The sequence below is a fragment of the Protopterus annectens genome, chromosome 5.part1, assembly GCF_019279795.1.
Source record: "Protopterus annectens isolate FY-2018-M chromosome 5.part1, PAN1.0, whole genome shotgun sequence".
NCBI lineage: Eukaryota > Metazoa > Chordata > Ceratodontiformes > Protopteridae > Protopterus > Protopterus annectens.
The window spans coordinates 720,741,913-720,763,376 of NC_056736.1; the positions used below are offsets into that span (position 1 = coordinate 720,741,913).

Sequence of the window (21,464 nt, forward strand, 5' to 3'; positions counted from 1 at the left end):
CACAAAACAACGACATTTCAGATTAATGAATTTCAACAGTAAATTATGTCTACCATTACAAACAGTCAATCGTGAAAAGAAAACTACAACATATCAATTCTAAAGTAGTTTACTTGTATATTAAGCAGTAATTAAGTTAAATACACACATTCAAGCCATGGTGGTGCAGCGGTAGCATTGTCGCCTCACAGCAAGAGATTCTCCCGTTTGATTCTCGGCTGGAGCACCTTCTGTGTGGAGTCTGTATGTCCTCCCTGCAGTCGAGTGGCATTCGAAAGACATGCATGAATGGGCGTGCCTTCATTGAAGGTTGGGTGTCGGGCTGGCACCTCGGCACCATAAAAATCAACTGCCAATCATTAGCGGACCAGAGTTCCACTGTGGTGACCCCTAACCGGGAAAAGCCGAAAGAAAAACAACAACAACACACATTTGAGCATTTTCACATCAGAAAGTATTCAAATACACCCTAATAATTAACTGTTGTTGTGCTATGCATGGAATACAATATGGCTGAACTAAACATGGAAGCCCCGGGAGTGTTAGGAAGCATTTATAAAACAGTGACATCTCAAAAGGGGAAACAGTTGTTGGTAGTTGAAAGCTATCTGTACCATTTGGAGAGAACGAGAAACACAAAAAGATATTGGGGATGTAAATATAAAATCTCAGATAGCTGCAGAGGAAGAGCAATTACTGTTATTATGTCAAACAGGGATAAGCTAGAAAAGCCCGTTACTCATAATCACCCAGGGGATCCCAGAGAAGTACAAAGGTATGTTGTATGTAATGATTTAAAAACAAGAGCTACTTACAGTAGGGATATCCCATGCCTCATAGTAGATGACACATTAGCTTCCATGTCATTAGACACAATCCACTGTATACCCCACAGAAAACACTTCTCCAGCAAGTGGGTCGAGTTAGACAAAAGACAGCTCTGGAGTATGGGAACAAAGATTTAACACTGGATAAGATAGATTTTACAAAGTATCCCCTTAAAGCTGGTACTTTCATAAGCAAAGTAATGTGTGATCCCACTACAGCAATCAACGTGGTAGTGTTTAAAACACTTAGCAATCTCTATGACTTGAGTCATGCCTCCATTTGCCTACTGGATGGTACATTCTTTAGTAAAGGTGTAATTGTTCGTCAACTGTACAGTGTTCATTGTTTGGTTAGGTACGGGACTCACAGTAAAGCCGTTCTATTACTTTACTTAGTCATGTCTAAGAAGTCCTTGAAGTCATACAATTATCTTTGGAATAGTATATTTCACTTGCTGTCAGAGAATGGATTTGACGTTGAAATGCGGTATGTGCTATGTTATTTTGAAATTGCCGCCTTAAAAAGTGTGAGACTTAATGTGCCTGGTGCTCACTCAGAAGGTTGTCTATTCCACTTTGGGCACAATTTATGGAGGAAATTTCAGTCATTGGGTTTAGCTTCACTGTATAACACATCACAATCATTTCAAGTGGCAGCTCTAGCATTTTTAAAGGAGAATGAAGTGCAGGGTACATTTGAATTGTTGAAGGGAACATTTCCCATAGAAGGATGGGAAATTCTAAAATATTTTTCCGATTGGTATGTGTATGGGAAATTCTAAAATATTTTTCCGATTGGTATGTGTATGGGAAACAGTGAAAATTCAACACTAGAACATCCTCAAATATGAGATTTCCCCCACTTTTCCCAATTTCATTTTGGAACATCAGTGATTTGAATGAATTATTTTTACTGAGGACCCAAATTCTGTAGAGGCTTGGCATAGGAGACTAAAATGTCTCCTAGGTGGAAGGGGTACTTACTTGTCTGTATTAATATCTGCTTTGGGAAGGGAACAATACCATATAGATGAACTACAGGTTAGAATGTCTACAGGTTATGTTCCTTCACCTAAAAAGAGAAATCTCATTTTGAGGCATCAGCAGTTTTAAAATGCATTGTCAAGCAAAGAAGAATATTCCCCTCTTGAATTTGTTAAAGTGATTGCTAAACTTCTGAAAATGTGAACAGAGTTAATTTAAATGTGATGTCAAAAGTAGCTTGCAGCGATATCTGATTGGATAGAACTCTTTAAGGTTTGGTTGAATGTGGAACGCAGTATGAGAACTATACTTTGGGATATGGAACTGCGGTGGTGGTGCTGCGGTAGCATTGCCGCCTCACTGTAAGACGTTGTCCTGTTCGATTCTCAGCTAGACCGTCTTCTGTATGGAGACATGTGTGAATGGGCGTACCTTCATTGAAGGTTGTGCGTCAGGGCTGGCAACTCAGCACGTAAAAATCTACTCCTAATTATTAGCGGACCGGAGTTCTGCTGTGGCGACCCCTAACGGGAAAAGCCGAAAGACACAAACAAACGTTGGGATATGGAATACATCACTGATGCATTAGTAATGGTTTGACGTCTTTTTTCAGATACCGGATGAGAGCAGTGATTTAATTTCTAACAGATGTATTTATTATCATGAATTGACTACTACAGATGAGTGATAGTTATTAAAAACGTGGAATTCACAGTCTGATGAAAAGCGCAGTTTGAAAACTGCAGTTTCTACGTTTTAATCAATATTTACAGTATATCTGTGTTGGGACATTAAAATTTTGCTGTTAATACGTATATGCTGTTTATATCCTACAAATGAGACTTTGTGATTGTTCTGGATCCACTTACATTTACATTTATGTTGTAGTTGTGTTTATTACCTATTTGTCTGTTTTCAGTGTCGGTATACTGAATGCCATTGGTTTGCATTTTCATGATTATGACAGTTCGTTGAGCTGGTCTCGGTTTTTAATTGTCAGTTACATGACATTTCGGTCTAGTGAAGTAGACCCATTGAATCCAGCTTGTGTCTGTAGACAGATATTATCAAAGAAGATACACTGAATGTAACTGTTAATGTTGATCAAGCAGTGAAACTCAGAAGAAGAAGAAAAAAGAAACTTATAAAAACATTTTACTTTTCAAAATTAAAGAATATTCCTTGATATCTGAGCATCTCCAGCTGTCATGGAAAACTCAACACTGAAGTGTGCAGTAAAATGCCATCATTAATTGCCGAGCATTTTCGGGTTTGTTCCCAGAATATTTTTGGGCTATGTTAGTTGTTTGATTTAAAAGCTATATCCAAAAGGGTTCAACATTCATTCGTGAAACTTTCAGAGAATGTTATTGGCCTATGTAGCTATAAAACGCTATTGTAATAAAGCTCCTGCACTCAAAAGAGACAATGCAGCAGCAGCAGGCATCTTGAATTTTACTGAAGAAATGGCTGCTTAATATCATGTTTATGCCTCAGTGTATACATGCATGAAAAAACTCCTTTTAGGACTGAAATCATACAAAAATAAGTAAACAAAACAAAAAAAACACAGCATTTTTGAGGGAGATTGTCCCCTACAACCCCCCGCCCCAGAATCTCTAACTAGGCTAGTGCTGAGATCACAAAACAAGACAACTGATTGTCGTTTCAGCAAAACCAGAATTGACTATCAACATATTTCCTTTTTCAAGAGGCCACTGGTTGTTGCCCATATTGTACCACCAGTTTAAATGAACTACAATGTGTTTTGTTTTGTTCTGAATAGAATATAGAATAGTACAAAGCCTTGAGGGGTTTCTTAATTTAGTGGACAATGGTTGATACTGAATTATATATTTTTAAATAGAAATATCTGTTTGATAAATATTTTTTTCCTAGATGATTTTTATCCCCATGCCTGCCAGTTATCGTCTCCCCTCAATGAGACAATATTCATGCATTCCTCTACTCTGCAGATTTCACCTTGAACCATGGTAAGAAGCATGTGGGGGAGGGGAACATCACTGAGGTAGATATGAAGATGCCTTGTGCTGCAGCTGACATTCAGCAATGTGCAAACCATGTCACTTCAGGGGCCCACAATGCTCCCCCTTCGTACAGCATATTTGCAAATGCTCACTCTGAAGGCTATCATTCCATTAATCACTTGATTTGTCTAACTCCTGCCCAAGGCCCTCCTGTGCATTACCCAACCCCCCCCAAGTGATAGTGGCAGTGTGTAAAGTGAGTACCGGCCTTCCCCTAGGATAGAACTTTCTATCCTCCCTGCCAGCACTAAGTGCCCAAATTAGTAGTCAAAGGTCAGTCACCTGGCCGTAGACAGGGCTTTATTCCTTTCTACCACAGCAGTGGCATTATTTGACATTAGTTTCGAACCAGACAGTTGACTTTACCACTTTGTGTGAGCTTTAAAGAAGGAATCTAAAAGTAGTGAATGATCGACTAGATCAAATGATTCTGTTAGATTAATGAATATGGCACCTGTCATGTTGCCTTTATCCATGTCAATGAGGATATTATTTGTAAAATTCCATAGTGCAGTAGTTGTGCTTCAAACCTGCACAGAAGCCATGTTGGGTGTCTGGACAGGATTTAATGTTCATATTTCCTAGTCTAGTTCCTAGTATTTCCTGGGATGATGGATATGTGTCTGTAGTCTGCAGTGAATGTTGTTTTTTGTATTTCAGAAAGGAATTTAACAATAGATCAAGCATAGAATTATTACAGAAATGCTAAAGATTTGTTGAATAAAGACCAATATAAAATCTTTATAAATTTTGATGACCCAGGCATAGACATCACTATCACTGAGAATTTGGTCAAGCGGGGCTTTATTTTATTTTATTTTTATTTTAAATTTATAAACCGGGAAAGTCCGACTGGATTCAGGTCCATTTTCAGCAGAGGCCCAGGGAGAAAAGCTCCACATAAACAGATACATAAGACATAACAGTTGGAGTTTTTTTATACAATTACATATAGATACATGTTCCAGGTTTGTTGGGATACATACATAAAAACTTTACATTTATTATTTCTAATATTAGAACGTAAACAGCTGTAGTAGTACAAAGCTGAGCAAGGTAGCATTTCATTCAGTAGTATAATACATTAGAATGAGACAGCTGATTTTATCCAATTTATTATAAGACAGTTTATACAAGTAGCCAGGGAATGTAGTAATACAGTTAATTGTGAGTAGGTTAGTCTGAGTTTGTACAGGGGCACAACCAGTGAGTTTTTAGGTGTGCTTTGAGAGACGTTTTAAACTGGGTTATGGAGTGGACTGCCGTAAGTTCAGCAGGGAGTAGGTTCCAGATTTTGCCAACAGAGTTGGAAAGTAATGACTCATCTGTTGAGTTATTGGATTTAACAGTTTTTATTAGCATTTTATGAGACGAATGGAGTGTTTTTAAGTTATTGTAGGGGGTGATTATGTGTTTGAGTAAGTAATGTCTTTCGGCTTTTCCTGATTAGGGGTCGCCACAGCGGAACTCCGGTCCGCTAATGATTGACAGTGGAAGTTTACAGTGCCGAGATGCCAGCCCAACGCCCAACCTTTAAGGAAGGCACACCCATTCACACATGCACCTACCTGCATGTCTTTAACGTCACTCAACCATGGGGAGGACATGCAGACTCCACACAGAAGGCGCTCCTGCCGAGAATTGATTGGGAGAACCTCTTGCTGTGAGGCGACAACGTTAACAGCTGTACCACCACGGCTGTATGTTTTTGAGTATGGGCATGCTTTAGTGCTGATACAGGACTTTGTGAACAACTGTTAATTGGGTATACTGGAATTGAGAGGGTAACACTAGCCAGCCTAGGGACTGTAGGTTAAGACAGTGGTGTGTTCTATATGCTGAACCTGTGGCAAATCTGGCAGTGTTATTGTAGCAGCTATTAAGTTTATTGAGGTTAGGTTTACTTAGGTTTGTATAAATTGAGGAGGCATAAAGAAGGGTTGATAGTAAGTGTGTATGGGCAATTACTGTCCTGGCAGTTGGGGTTAGGAATAGCTTAATCCTATATAAAGAGCCAAGTTTCTTACTGACTGTTTTAATGGTTCTATTGATGTGGGCATTAAACTTCAGGTTATTGTCAACTATTACACCTAATAGTTTTGCAGTAGATTCTGGGGAAATTATGGTGCCATTGTTGGATATTATGGTAAATGTGACAAAGGGACTTTCCGAGTGGGGGTGAAGAGTAACAGTTTTGTTTTATTTGGATTTAATAGAAGATGCCAGTCAGTGAGACAGCTTTCAACTTTGTTAAAGGTATTTTGGGACAAGGTCTGTAGGTCTATCGGGGAAGTGGCAGAGCAGATTATGGTAGAGTCATCTGCATATTGAATGCAGGTTGCTTTGGGGATGACTGTAGGGAGATCATTAATGAAGATGGAAAATAGAAGAGGTCCCAATATAGACCCTTGAGGCACTCCAAGGGTGATTGGCAATAGGGAGGATATGCTATCCTTGCATAGCACAGCTTGTCATCTGCCATTTAGATAGGATTGAAACCAGCGTATTGCCAGGTTATCTATGGCAAGAGTTTTTGGTGTCCATAGGAGTAGTTGATGATTTACCATATCAAACACCTTGGATAGGTCAAGAAAGAGTTTGTACTTGGTGGAGATTCATTGGGGAACCCAACCAGAGGGGCACACTGTTTTCTTTTCTATTTCACCCTTCAGTTGTCTTCATCTTCTATTTAGCCTTAACTGTGTCTTTACTGCCCTAAACCAAAGCTCTCAAAAATGTTAACAGTGTCCCACTGGGCACCGGATTGGAGTGGAAATATGGATAACACAAGTTTTTGCTGGATGTCATCTTTAATTTGCATATAAGGAATTATTTAGGGATATAAGCTCTCACTCTTCCTCAGGCTGATCTTTTAACAAGAGTAATTTTTGCTTGCAAACTTTGTTTGCAGTCACATAGCTCATTTCAGGGGGTTAATTCTAAGAAATGTACATGGAGTAGGTTCAGTTATTCCCATATGTATCTTGCATTATGAGGGTGACTGTTTTGAAAAGTCAGTAGAACAGACAGAAATTATTTTATGTCAGTTCAAAACATGATTCAGTGCGATCTCTTTTTCAAGCCCAGCTTCCAACTTTCTATTCTTAGGTCTGTAATGAGGTGTCAGACTTAGGAAGGATGTCCCCTTCCTCAGAAGATAGAGAGAAATTACTATCTACCAGATATTTTCTGTCTTGCACCTCACAGAGAAAACAGCAGGTGAATATTACATAGAAAGGCACCACCATCAACTTCAAATCTATAATGTTAGGACAACTTTCTTTCAATGGAAAACCATCCCTTCTAAAAGGACTAATGGATTTATTTCAGTTAATTCTTTGCAGACTGGGAAGGTCAGTAATTTTACAAAAAAATCACACTGTACATTTTGGCCACAACTTGGATCTTGGAGGTAAAAGCATTAAACACTGCATTGCTGCTCTGTTCCTCTCATATGGTCCTTATCTATGTTTGTCTGTTTCATGACTGCCCCCAGACCCTGAAATTATAGAGTAATTTAAAGACCATTCTTCACATTATCATACTGTTTTACGTTAATGTAGTCACTTGTCTACACATAAAAATACATTACCCATATTCTGAGGCTAATATTTGCTAGAGATTTCAATGCTTTGTCAATGTTTTAATTTGTTATAGCTATGAATGTTCATTTCAGTTTGGAGAACTGATTTACCATAAAAGAGTATTCAAGACATTTTATTAATGAAGCAGAAGAAACTATTGCTTGAAAAAAATGTATATTTTGATATTTGCAAAGATGTTGCTTGTTTTAAAATTTTCAGTAACTGATGTTTAAACTTTTATCTTTTGCAACCTTAATTCTTTTAAACAGTGACATCTGTGTTAGGGCAATGTTATCCTTAGTTATTCAGTATAAATAAAATGTGAATTGATGTTTCTGTATTTTGTTCTATTTCAAAGTCCTACATTCAGTATGTTTCCCCTTGACTTTGTTTACCTATCCTTAAATACATGGGTGACTATCCATCTAAACGGATGCGCTCTGTCAATGAACTTACAGACCAAATATTTGAAGGTGCCTTAAAAGCAGAGCCAATGAAGGATGAAATTATGTGTCAGATCCTCAAGCAACTGACTGATAACCACGTGAAGTAAGTTCACTGCATGTCTGTTTTGCAGTCTGCTCACAATATTATTGGTTATTGAAATTATTTTCTGGTTCTGTTTTGGAACTGAGTCAAGAAAAGAGAAATAGAAAGCTGATAAAATTATTCAGCTAAGAAGATCACGTCAACAGTTCAGAGAAGAATAGTAGCAATGTGTAGCAAATGAATGTTCCATACATATACATATATATATATATATATATATATATATATATATATATATATATATATATATATACACAAAATGATACAAAGTATCATATAATTGTAATTATCACATTTATTTCTTAGTCTGGGTAACTGAAATGTTTGCTGCAGATCTTTTTCAGGTCTGATCCAGGTCACAAGGACAAGACTGATGTATGTAAATGATTTGTTTTCTTGAAGGTCTTTAAAAATATCTCAAAACATAAAAAAGCAGTTCTTGATGTAAGCAAAAATACATTATAAAAAATTTTAATGACCAGGGAAAAAAATGAGTGAATGCGTTGTATAGCTATACCCAATTTAGAGTAGTCAGTTCAATAGCATATTTTCTAAGGATGGGAGGAAACAGGAGTGCCAAAAAAAATACTCATATACCATGAAAATATGTAACTTTCACACACACAGTACCTATAAGTCAGAGTTGAACCTCATACCCTGTAGCTATAAGGCAGAAATGTTGCCCACTGAACCACTGTGTCAGCTAATATGACACAAATGACAACTCAGGATATATTATTTCACATAGAAGGTAATAGGCCCTTAAAATGAGCAGCCATCAGATGAGTCCCAGGAATCCTGGGAAAAGATAGGAAATTAATATTTAATGCTGACATGTCTGTAAGATGTCCACTGCTGTTAATAAATAGAATGACAGTCACAAACAGTGCCTTCTACAGACAGAGCTCATCAGGAACATTCAGCATGTAATGTCCACTACTGTTAAGAAATAGAATGACACCCACATATAGTTCATAGGTTCATAGATTGGTACTAGGCTATCGGCCTTAAGGCCTATACAAGCCTAGCCATAACAATTCCCTGGCCATTTCTTCCCAGAATATTTACTTTCCTGGTCCCCTGTCTAGCAGGGTGACTGGCATGATCCCCGGGGTGAATTTCCTATCTCCCATCCAATCATCAAGGTTCCTTTTGAAGAGAGCCAAAGAGGCACTCAGGTTGACATGTATGGGCAGTCTATTCCAGAGTATGGGGAGTCTCTGGGTCAGGAACTTATCCCTCCAGCATGCTTTGTTCATTGTGATGATCAGGTTTAGATCCCTGGAGCGTGTGTCTCTGAGGGATTGGGATTTCTTTAAGTGTAGCATGTCCAACAGCACTGGGTTTGACATGGCCTTGTATGTTAAGCAGAGATCGTCTCTGAGTAGGTAATATGCGACAGTGTATAGCTGGAGTTTTTTTAGATGGTCAGCACAGAGCATCTGCTTTAGGCCTGTGATTCTTTTAGTGAGGTATTTCTGTGGCCTTTCCAGTTGTTGCAGATGTCTTGTGAGGTACATAACAAATGGGGTGTTGTACTCTATAATGGGTCTAATGAGGGATGAGTACATTGGGACAATGACCTTCTTTTTTCTGGATGAAAAGCCCTTAGTGATGAGGTGTGCTACGTAGAAGGATTTCCTGACTGTTGTGGCTATGTTGTTATTGAAGGTGAGACCACTGTCCACCTGTGTCTCTTAGTCCCTTATCACACTTTCAGTGTTTAGTGTACTGCCACTTATGTGGTAATTCATGGGTACATGTTTTTTCCCAAAGGGGATAACTATACATTTCTTGGCATTGAGCTTGAGCCCATGGCTCTGGCACCAAGCATCTGTTTCTGTAAGGCCCTTTTGTAGAATATCCACATCATTTGGGGATTCAGTAATGGCTCCCAGTTTGCAGTCATCTGCAAACTTTGTTAGCCAGAGTCCCTTATTGCTGACCTGTACTTCAGAGAAGTCGATGCCAAACAAGAGCGGTCCCAGAACTGAACCCTGTGGTACTCCACTTGTCACTTGTCTGGAGGTGGATTTTGAGTCGGCTACTTTTACAGTGTGGGTTCTGTCAGTAAACCATTTGGCAACCCATCGAGTGAAATAGGGATTAACACCCAGCTTAGTAAATTTATCTATGATTCCAGAATGGGGGATGGTGTCGAAGGCCTTGGAGAGGTCCAGATAGGCTGTGTGGACCACCTTACCCTTGTCCACGGCTCTGGAGACTGATTTGAATAAGTCAGTCTGGTTGAGGAGACAAGATTGGCCCTTTATGAAACCAAACTAGGTGGGGACCAGTGTTTGCAGGTTGCCAATGTCTTTGTTTATAAGTTCCATGATAATGCGTTCCATGGCTTTGCAGATCAGGCTCGTCAGACTGATGGGACGATAGTTCCCGGAATCCAAGGTGGATCCTCCCTTGTGGAGTGGGATAACTGTAGCTGTGCACCACTCAGTGGGCGTGAAGCCTGAGGTGAGGCTATGATTAAACATGACACTTAGGTGAGGTGCCAGTTAATTTTGTAGTTCATGTAGTACACAGCCCGGGATGTCGTCTGGTCCCATGGATGCTCTATTCTTAGCTTTGGAGAGTGCATTTTTTACCTGTGTGGCCGTGATTACCAGAATTTGGCAATCTTTTAGTATTGAGATGGGCCCTTTAGGGGGTGAGAGGGGGGTGAAGTTGGCACTGAATCAATTTGCCAGGATATTGGCAATATTCTTGGGATCAGTATATTTAATGCCATTCTGTTATAGCTCAGAGCAGATTTGAGCATTGCCATTTAGATTCTTGACATAACTAGAATGCTTTGTGGTTGTCCTTGGAATCTTTGGCAATTTTATTTTCATAACTAGCTTTGGAGGATTTTATGAGGGATCTCAGCTTCTTGCTGAGTCTGGTAAGGGAGTTTTTTGCATCCTGGGATTTTCCTCTTTTCTGCAACAGTTTCTTCCTTCTGTTGTATAGTTTATTTATGGCAAGGACCACCAGATTGGGTTCCTTTTTTTGGAGGAGACCATCTTGGTTCTGTTTGGAATGGGATGATTCATGCACGAATGGCTGTGCTTGTACAGTGCCTTAGTGTAGGACCCAGGACTGAACCCTGTGGTACTCCAGTTGTCACTGGTCGGAAGTCGGATTTGGAGTCTGCTACTTTCACAGTGTGGGTTCTGTCTGTGAGCCAGTTGGCAACCCATCTTGTGACATAGGGATTTATACCTAGTTTAGTGAGCTTATCTATAATTCCAGAGTGGGTGATGGTGTTGAAAGCTTTGGCGAGATCTAGATAAGCTGTGTGAACCACCTTACCCTCATCTATGGCTTGGTGACTGCTTCAAAGAAGTCAATCAGGTTTAAGAGACATGATCTGCCTTTTACAAATCCGAACTGGGTAGGGTCCAGAGTTTGGAGATTACCAGTCTTTGTTTATGAGTTCCATGATGATACGTTCCATGGCCTTGCAGACCAGGCTCATCAGGCTAATGGGGCGGTAGTTCCTGGGGTCCGTCGTGGCTCCCCCTTTGTGGAGTGGGATAACCGTCGTGGTGCACCATTCAGTGGGTACAAAGCCTGAGGTAAGGCTATGACTGAATATGGTACTTAGGTAGGGTTCCAGTTTATTCTGTAGTTCATGTAGAACGCAGCCTGGGATATTGTCAGGTCCCATGGATGCTGTGTTCTTGGCTTTGGAGAGTGTGTTTTTTACCTGTGCAGCCGTGATTACAGGAACTTTGCATTCTTCCCGTATAGAGATGGGCCCTCTAGGGGGTGAGGGGGGGGGGGGTAAAGTTAGCACTGAACCTATCTGCCAGGATGTTGGCAATATCAGTTGATTCTGTATATTTAGTGCCATTGTGCTGTAACTCAGAGCAGATCTGAGTGTTGCCATTGAGATTATTGACATAGCTATAGAATGCTTTGTGGTTGTCTTTAGAGTCAGTGGCAATTTTGTTTTCATAACTAGCTTTGGAGGATTTTATGAGGGATCTCAGCTTCTTACTGAGGTTAACCAGGGAGTTCCTTGAGTCATGGGATTTTACTCTTTTTTGCAACAGTTTCTTTCTTCTGTTGTAGAGTTTGTTTATGGCAGAGGACCACCAGATTGGCTTCCTTTTTTAGGAGGATAGCATCTTGGTTCTGTTAGGGATAGCATGATCCATGCACTCGTGTAAGTGCTTATAAAGTGCATTTGTGTTGGATTCAGTAGTCGTACCTCTATTGTCTGTCTGCATGGGTGTCATGAAGTTTGCCACTTCTGTCTTAAGAAGTGTGAAGCTGGTTTTGGAGAAGTTTTTTACGGTGGTTTCCCTAACTGGGGGTGGGGGCAGGATGTGGATGTCTAGTGTGATTAGCTTGTGGTCGGATCTGACCAACGAAGAATTGACATCTGGTGTGGAATACCGGTTGCCCATGTTGGTAATGACCAGGTCTAGGATATTGCTGCCCCTGGTGGGGGTGTGAATAAGTTGATCCAAGGCATTGGAATTTATGAATTCCAGAAAACATTGAGCAAAAGAATTGGTACATGAGTAGCTTTCCCAGTTAATGGTGGGGTAGTTGAAATTGCCCATTATTAGGGTGTTGGGTTATACCCTAATACTTTCCAGTGTATCAAGAAATGAGGAGTGGGAATCCTGGGGCATGGTGGGGGGTCTGTAGCAAGCTACAGTTTGGATTGCAGTCTTGCCCAGTTAGTTGCACTTGGATAATCTCGGATGCATTATGCTGTGCAACTAGCCTGGAGGTGTGGATATCCTTAATGAATATGGACATGCCTCCACCTTTAGTGCTTTGTTCCGGGTTAGGTGGCCGATAGGTGTGGTATGAATTATAGCCTGGTAATGCAGGGGTGCTCTCTGGAGCTTTGAACCAGGTCTCTGTCACTGCACAGATGTCGATGTTCTCCATTTTAAGGAGTGTCTCGAGTGAGTGTATTTTGAGGTTTAGACTTCTAGCATTGAGTAGCATTACCCTCAGATTTTGCTTGCTTGTACCTGTTACGGTGGTGAATTTGTCATTTGAATCTTGCCTAAAAAAGGCACTATAGGGGTGGCAAGAGCCTTAGCCAGTATCCGGAATCCCAAGGGCGACAAGTGCAGGCCATCTCTGGCAAAGCATCTTTGTCTGTCCATCAAGTCGTCCCAGGCAGACAAATACTGGATCCCCTTAGAATGACACCAGAAGCTTAGCCAATTGTTGAAGTCAGTCATTTTGTCCTTGTACTGTGGTATCATTCTGGGTGATGGCAGGATGCTACTCAGGACTAGGGTCATACCTGCCTGGGCTACAAGATCAGAGAGCTCCTCCATGTCTCTTTTCATGTAGTCCAGGGAGGTACATCTCAGGTCATTCACACCAACATGGACAATGACAGTGTCATATTTGTACTTGTTGTGGAGTGACCTGAGTGCGTGCGTTATGTGGTGGATCCTGGCACCTGACAGGCAGCTGACAGTAACTTTTTCCTTGTTTAGCCTGGTGAGTGGAACATCAGTGTGCCTGACAATAGAGTCACCTATGACTAGAGTGTTGGGTACTTTGTTATGCCTTATGGGCTGTGGTTGAGTGGCACACTGAGTTTGTGGGCTATGTGTCATTTGGGTTGTGTTGGGGGTGGAGTTTGCTTGAGTTTCTGCTTTGGAGGTCCCTGATGCTTGGGCAGGTTTTTATTGAGAGCCTCCGTGAATATAGGTGTGTGTTTTGTGTTTCTATGCGTGTGTTTTGATGGTGTAGGTTTTGAGGGACTATGTGATGAGTGTGGTGTGGTGCAAGTGTTTACCTTCTCCTCTTGACTGTCTAGTCCAGTCTTGGGTGAAGAGAGCTTTGCTTCTAGTTTGGCTATATAAGTGCATCTCTTACAGGTTGTAGTGTTGGGTGGTATTAGGTGAGGGTTGTCTGTGTACATGAAGCAATTGCTGCATTGCCCCAAGATGCCCAGATTCATCAGGTAGACAGGAGAAATCACCGGGAGCTGACCCTTAGACATGCCTGGATAGGTGCTTGTTTATTAAGTACTAAAAACTGCTTTCCTCTAGACAAGTGATGAAAGTTGAGTGCTGTAGTAATTTGCAGCTTATTTAGTGCTTACAGCGAGTTCTGAACAAGTGCTGAGTTCAAAGAAACAGATTTGAGTGCTGAAACTATAAAACTGGCTAGTTCTAAGAAACAAAATTAAGCTAGAAGGCTTCCCTCCAACACATAAAGGCTTGGGGGCTCAGAAGCCTACAAACAGTCTAGACCACTTACAGGAAAGGCAGGAAACAAGCTTAATTTTTTTTCATTCCCAGATGCTCTTGTTGTACACAGTAGGAGTGCCTCAAATCAGAATATGATCTCTCTGCAGTCTCAGTTGAGTGAGCAAATGAGATGGGTCCAGAAGGAGTATCCAAACACAAATTTACAAGAGGGGCTAGCAGTTTCAAAGCCACCAAGATTGCTAGTTCTTAGCCGGCTAAAGCTGAGGCTTTAAGCAGAAACTATTCTAAAATGTACCACTTAAATAGGCAGTGAAAGGATATCAATGAATGAGACTACCCCCACCTGCAATTAATAACAGGCAATAAAAATCTAGCAAGCAGTTAATATTCGATACAACACAAATAAATCAATCAAAATGCTGTATTATTTGAAAAAAGTGCAGATAAAAGGTACTTAAATTCTCTTATATGTCCAGTTCAATACAGCTAGATCTTAGTTTCATGTTCTGTTTCACACGTACATCTAAACACAGCTTTAAAATATATGCACATTAATAACAGATAGTGCCAATGCACTAGTATGTAATTCTCTCTGCTGCACCACAGGAGATGTAAGGCACATCTGGGAATGCTGTAGATAGAATTACAATAAAGCAAAGTGTACTGTAGAATGTAGCTACCATGATTGTGTGGTTTTGGTGTAAAGCAGCATGATTAATCCAAAAGCACTACAGGAGATGCCGAATGTGTGGTAAATGTATATATATGTATTCATTCTCCGATTGCTTATTTTATCCATTTCAGTGTCACTGGGGAGCTGGATGTGATACATGTACTCCCTGAGTACAAGACAGAGAAACCAGTCCCAGGTTGGATGCCATTTAATTACAGGACACACAATATTATACATGATATCCCTGTCCACAGACAGTTTAAATGATCATCATTCATCTATAGCATGGATGTGTCCACAGACAGTTTAAATGATCATCATTCATCTATAGCATGGATGTGTCCACAAACAGTTTAAACGATCATCATTCATCTATAGCACGGATGTGTCCACAGACAGTTTAAATGATCATCATTCATCTATAGCATGGATGTGTCCACAGACACTTTAAACGATCATCATTTATCTATAGCATGGCTGTGGCACATGGGAGAAAACTGGACTTCATGGCAAAACACACACACAGACAAAGAAAGGACATGCAGACTTCTGAAGACATTGAACCCAAAACTTGACTTAACATCCTGGCAGCATGAGGCAACAAAGCCATTTCTGTGGTAGTGTGCAGCCCAAGGAAGAATGCATAGTAATACAGTTATTTGAAAAGCACCACAGCATGTATATAACTAAATAGCAACCCAAACACAGGACATTCCTTGTACAGCTCAGTTTATCCTCTTGGGTGTCCTGCAAGTCATTTGGCCTGTATGATAAGCAGCAGTAAATATGCAGGAGCAAACTGCCATAACGCAGCTAGTTAGGTAAACTCTACTAGTCAGTATGAGTACATTGTATGATTTAGTATTCAGTAGCCGTGTCAAGACATCACTGTTCAGCCTGATCACACATATCAACATGCAAGATATTTATGAAACTTTGTGACTAAAAATATAATTGGCATAATCGAATACAGTACAACAAAGAGCAGTGCAGCATGAAAGAATGAATAAGAGATGACATACCTGTACATACACGTCAACAAAACAGCAGGTAATACTGCAGCTGAAAGAGGTGGTATAATTACCTTGGGCAGTACAGTATAAAACATGTATTAAACTATCAGGTTTCATCTCATATCATGCGTTCCGGCCCCAAAAACCGGACCACACCACAAAAGGAGGGGGTGTATCCATATTCATCAAGGATACCCACACCTCCAGGTTGGTAGCTACGCACGAAGCATCGGAAACCATCCAGGTGCAATTAACCATAGGCAAAACTGCTCTACAATTTGTAGCATGCTACAGGCCACCCTCTCAAACTCAGGAAACCCACACAGCCTTCCTGAAGACACTGGAGGGTATAAATGTATCACCAAACACCATCATATTGGGTGACTTCAACTGCCCGAATATAGACTGGGAACATTACTCAAGCCCAAACTTTCTAGCCCAAAGGTTCCTGGAGTTCATAAATTCAAATGCCATGGAACAACTATTCACCGTCCCCACAAGAGGAGAAAATATACTAGATCTCATCATCACGAACATGGGGACAAAATGCTCCACACTGGAAGTATATCCCTCATTGGTGAGATCAGATCATAAACTAATCTCACTAGAAATCCACATCCCCCCCACCCCAAACAAAAAAGACCACAGTGAAGAACTTCTCTAAAGCAAACTTCACACTACTCAAGACAGGTGTGGTATCCTTCAAGGCCCCCGAGCCAATGGAAACCACAACCCAAGCTGCGGAAGCCCTTACAAATGCCTTCTATGAACACCTTCAGGACTGCATGGATCAGGCAATCCCAAATAAAAGCAAGACTCTTTCCACGAAGGGCAAACGTCCAGTCTGGTGGACCCCAGCCATAAATAAACTTTACAATAAGAGGAGAAAGCTATTACATGATAGAGCAAAATCCCAAAAAGGGAAGGCATCTTTGATCAGCACTAGCAAGAAACTACGATCCCTCATAAAATCATCCAAGGCCAACTTTGAGAGAAAAATTGCCATAGATTCAAAAGACAATCATAAGGCCTTCTTCAGCTATGTCAGAAACCTGGGTGGAAAAATAGATTTAATGTCTATAATTGTTAAAGAATCTATTCCAACACTGATTGATTACTTGATATTAAATTTACAACATAAAGTTTCTGATAAAGGTAAACTTTCATACATACATAAAGTTATCAGACAAGAAACTTTTTACAGTGTAGCTTCATACTGGAATTATTTCACTTCTATTAATGGGGACCCACCAAATCAACAAGATAAACAATATATATTGGAATCTGCTTATAGAACTACGTCTTCCATTGTCTGGAGACTTTATACATGGAAATTTTTACATAGATATTTTTATACACCTTTGATGATGAATAAAATAAATAATAAAGATAATCTATGTAAGAGATGTAATGTAGAAATTAATGCTGACTGGGCTCATATGTTTTATGACTGTATAAAATTGAAAGAATACTGGAAGTCAATTAATGAATTTTTGCAGGCTCTTTTACAGATAATTTCATTATTTCTAAATCTCTTGTATTATTCAACACACCTGTACCTCAAAGTGTTAAAAGGTTAAGCTTCCTTGTTATGGTCTATTCTAGCAGTGGCTAGGAAAATAATAACTAGAAATTGGATTTCAGATACACCTCCTTCGTTCAATGAATTTAAAAATGTTATGAATATAGTGTGCCATATGGAAATAAACACAATTAGGACTAGAGCAAATAGAAAAACATCTTATTTTATTGTATGGGATAATTTACAAAATTTGTTAAAAAAAATTTAATTTCAATAGCATGGTATTTTAGTTTAATTAATTGATCTGATTGTAGTGGATGTCTTTGTAAATACTTTAGTTGTTTTGTTGAATATTATAATAATACCTATTTTTAATTACTTGTATAAAATTGTTATGATATTTCTCTTATATGTTAAAACAATAAACCTGTTTTGAAAAAAAAAAGAAACCTGGGTGGAAACTCCCAGATATGCTCAGAATTAGTCCAAAATGATACAAAAATCACTGAACCCACAGACATTGCCAACATACTGGCAGACAGGTTCAGCGCAAACTTCACCCCCTCTCCCCCCCAAAAGGAGAGATAACTATCCCAACTGAGAGTAGCCTCCCAGACATCTCAAATGCGCAGGTGAAAGCTGCTCTCTCTAAAGCTAAAAACACAGCATCAATGGGACCGGATGGGGTCCCCGGCTGTGTGCTACATGAACTCAATGAAGAACTAAACCCGCACATAAGGCAGCTGTTTAATCTTAGCCTCACCACAGGATATGTGCCCAAGGAGTGGCGTACGGCAACTGTGGTCCCACTCCACAAAGGCGGTGCCTCTACGGACCCTGGTAATTACCGCCCCATAAGCTTAACAAGCCTGGTCTGCAAAGCTATGGAGAGGATCATAATGGAACTCATAAACAAGGACATAGGGGACTTGCAGACCTTGGACCCAACCCAGTTTGGCTTTGTCAAGGGCAGATCTTGCCTTTTGAACTTGGTCAACTTCTTCGAAACAGTCACCAAGGCCATTGATGAGGGAAAGGCAGTCCATACAGCCTACCTTGACCTTGCAAAAGCTTTCGACACAATACCCCACTCGGGTATTATAGAGAAACTTACCAGCTTAAATGTAAACCCATATGTCACAATATGGGTTGTAAACTGGCTAAAGGACAGAACCCACAGGGTTAGAGTTGCTGGAGCCATGTCAGACTCCAAGCCGGTTACAAGTGGAGTCCCACAGGGCTCAGTCCTTGGCCCCCTATTGTTCGGCATCTACTTCTCAGAAGTACAGGCAAACATAGGAGGACTATGGCTGACAAAGTTTGCGGATGACTGCAAACTGGGTGCCATAGTGGATAGTACATCGGACACAGACATCCTTCAGAGGGGTCTCACGGAAACTGATAGCTGGTGGCAGAGCCATGGCCTGAAGTTAAACGCAAAAAAGTGTATAGTCATACCCTTCGGGAAAATCAAGGTAACCCCAAGCTACCATATAGGTGGCAACCCACTAAGCACAGAAGAGGTTATCAGGGACCTGGGGACCCAGGTTGACAGTAGCCTCTCGTTTGACGCTCACGTTGCTAAAGTGGTTCGAAAGACCTTCTACATTGCCCACCTGATCATGAAGGGATTCACATCCAGATCAAGTGAGGTCATTGTTCCCCTGTACTCTTCACTTATCAGACCAATGATCGAGTACAATGCCCCATTCGGGATGTATCTCACCCGACACCTGCAGCAATTGGAGAGACCCCAAAAGTTCCTCACCAAAAGGATAAAGGGACTCCAAAACCTGTCATATGCTGCCAGACTGAAGAAACTCCAACTCTATTCAGTTGCATACCGTCTGCTCAGAGGTGACCTGTGCCTGACATACAAGGCCATGACCAACCCGGAATTAATGGACATGCTCCACCTCAAAAAATCCAAATCCACCAAAACCACTAGAGCAAGAGACTTAAACCTTAGCACGGATATAAATAGGACATGCTGGAGGGATAGATTTATCACCCAGAGACTCCCCATGCAGTGGAATAAAATCCCGGTCCATGTGAGGCAGAGCACCTCTCTGGCTCTGTTCAAGAGAAATCTTGACCAGTGGATGGGAGATCGTAGGTTTACCCCGGGAATCATCTCTGTGTCACTACTGGACAGAGGCACAACAAACTAATGGGCACAGTATTTCTAACATAAGGGGCGGCATAAGCCACATAACTTTGGGCTAGGCTTATAAATGCCCTAGGGCAGTTAGCCTAGTATAAACCTATGAACCTATGAACCTATTAAAGTATAAGACATAGACCCGTCACTAACCACGTGTCTCATGTACAAAACTAAAACCATTCTCATTTAAACATAATGTTGCAAAATGTACCTGTGATACAGAGTAGTCTGCATGCACTTCCTGAAACTGTGGTGTTTTTTTTTTTTTATCTAGGATTAACTTTGCATAATACTATCCACGTGTGATTGGCTAGCTAGAGTGAGACATCATTTACCAAAACCTGAGAGGATGAAGCAAGTAAAGTGAACTGACACTTGACAAAGGTTTTTTTATAACCTAGACAGGGGTTTTGCAGTCATGATTATTTTAGACCATTAAGACTGTGGGTGAGCATAATAAGTATTGGTTGACTTTGTTGGGTGCATCCAATCAGGTGTCACTGAAAAGCAACTCAGTGTGAGATGCTATATACACTCGAGTATCATAATGCATTATTAGTGAAGGTAAACACACACTGAGGATGAAATTTAAAAAAATAATGTGTGATGGAAAAATAAATGAAATGTGGCAGCAAAAAAGTAATTCTGGAATGGAAAAACTGACATAATCAAACTATATACAGCAGTAGTACACATCATATGGTGCTTCATTCTGGGCCCATACTGACTTGTGAAGCTCATACTTCTGATAAATGTGCTCGTCAAACTTCTTCCTCATCTACCAGCTCCTTCTGGAACATTCAGATCCTTGTTTAGGAAAAGAGACAAAATGAACTGACAAGAGCAGACATTGCACCACTGGTCAGCAACTTTATAACAAAAGAGAAGTACCACAAGTTCACTCTTCACAAATCTGTTACATAAATATTGGGGGGGGGGGGGCTCATGACTCTCAGATCATGGCAGTATGTTACATGTTCAGTGTGTATGATTTGGTACCAACATGTGATGTAATGAAGAAGTAGCCTCACTGGAGGTGATGTAGCAATATGAAATATGGAGGGAGAGAATCTTTAATAAACGGAGAGGAATGAAAGACAATACCAATCATAGATGCAGAAAATCTGTGTATCAGATGTGGTGACCTTGCCCGGTAGTTTGACAACAAAAAATGGGATGAGGAAAAAAGCAGCAGTAGTTAAAAGATGTACTGTACCTCAAATGTTAATAGTGAATGTGTATGGTGTTACTCACAGGATAGTGTGTCAGGGAACCATTGTAGCACTGTACCATAGAAGAGTGCAGATAGTTTGGGGTGCCATGCACTAGCTGTAGTCTCTCATTGTGCTGATAGAAAGTGCAGACTAATGGGACAAAGCAGTGAGCAGCAGAAGTCAGCAGGAGGACATCCATGTGAAGCAAGTCATGAATGTGGTCATTCACATCTGATTAGCATGCAGTACTGTGGTGAACTGGAAAGCATTATAGCAATAACCCACGCCTGGGTGTGGGTAATGCTGGATTTATCCACGGTTGGCGTGGTTTGGTCCTAAGGGCGAAGCCCGAGGGACCAAACAAAGACAACCGTGGGTAAATCCAGCATTACCCACACCCAGAAGTGGGTTATTGCTATTATACCATGGTGTTAGTTTGCTTTGTATTATATTTATATTGTTCTTATTTAGGTTTTTGTTAGCTTTTTTTTGTATTCTTCCACTTTTTGTGAGATAAAATAGTCCACACTTTCAGTTTGTTTTTATTTTATTATTGTTTTTGAAGGGATGTAATCAAAAGGGTAGGTGATGCTTGTTATAAAATAGTTTAAGCAGTGTAGAAGTTTATAACGTGTAGTTATGTTTTACTAGTTATGGGTATGTTGAAATGTGGTGTAGTGTTAATTTGT

General features: G+C 40.4%; 1 protein-coding gene across 1 annotated transcript in view; it reads left to right on the top strand.

Moving 5' to 3' along the window:
- Positions 1 to 21,464, top strand: part of MYO7A (myosin VIIA) — a 1,588,820-nt gene that overhangs the window by 1,224,785 nt on the left and 342,571 nt on the right. Inside the window, exon 39 of the mRNA XM_044073349.1 lies at positions 7,839 to 7,992. Within this exon, the coding sequence (XP_043929284.1) occupies positions 7,839 to 7,992 (154 nt within the window). The remainder of the gene's footprint in view (positions 1 to 7,838; positions 7,993 to 21,464) is intronic.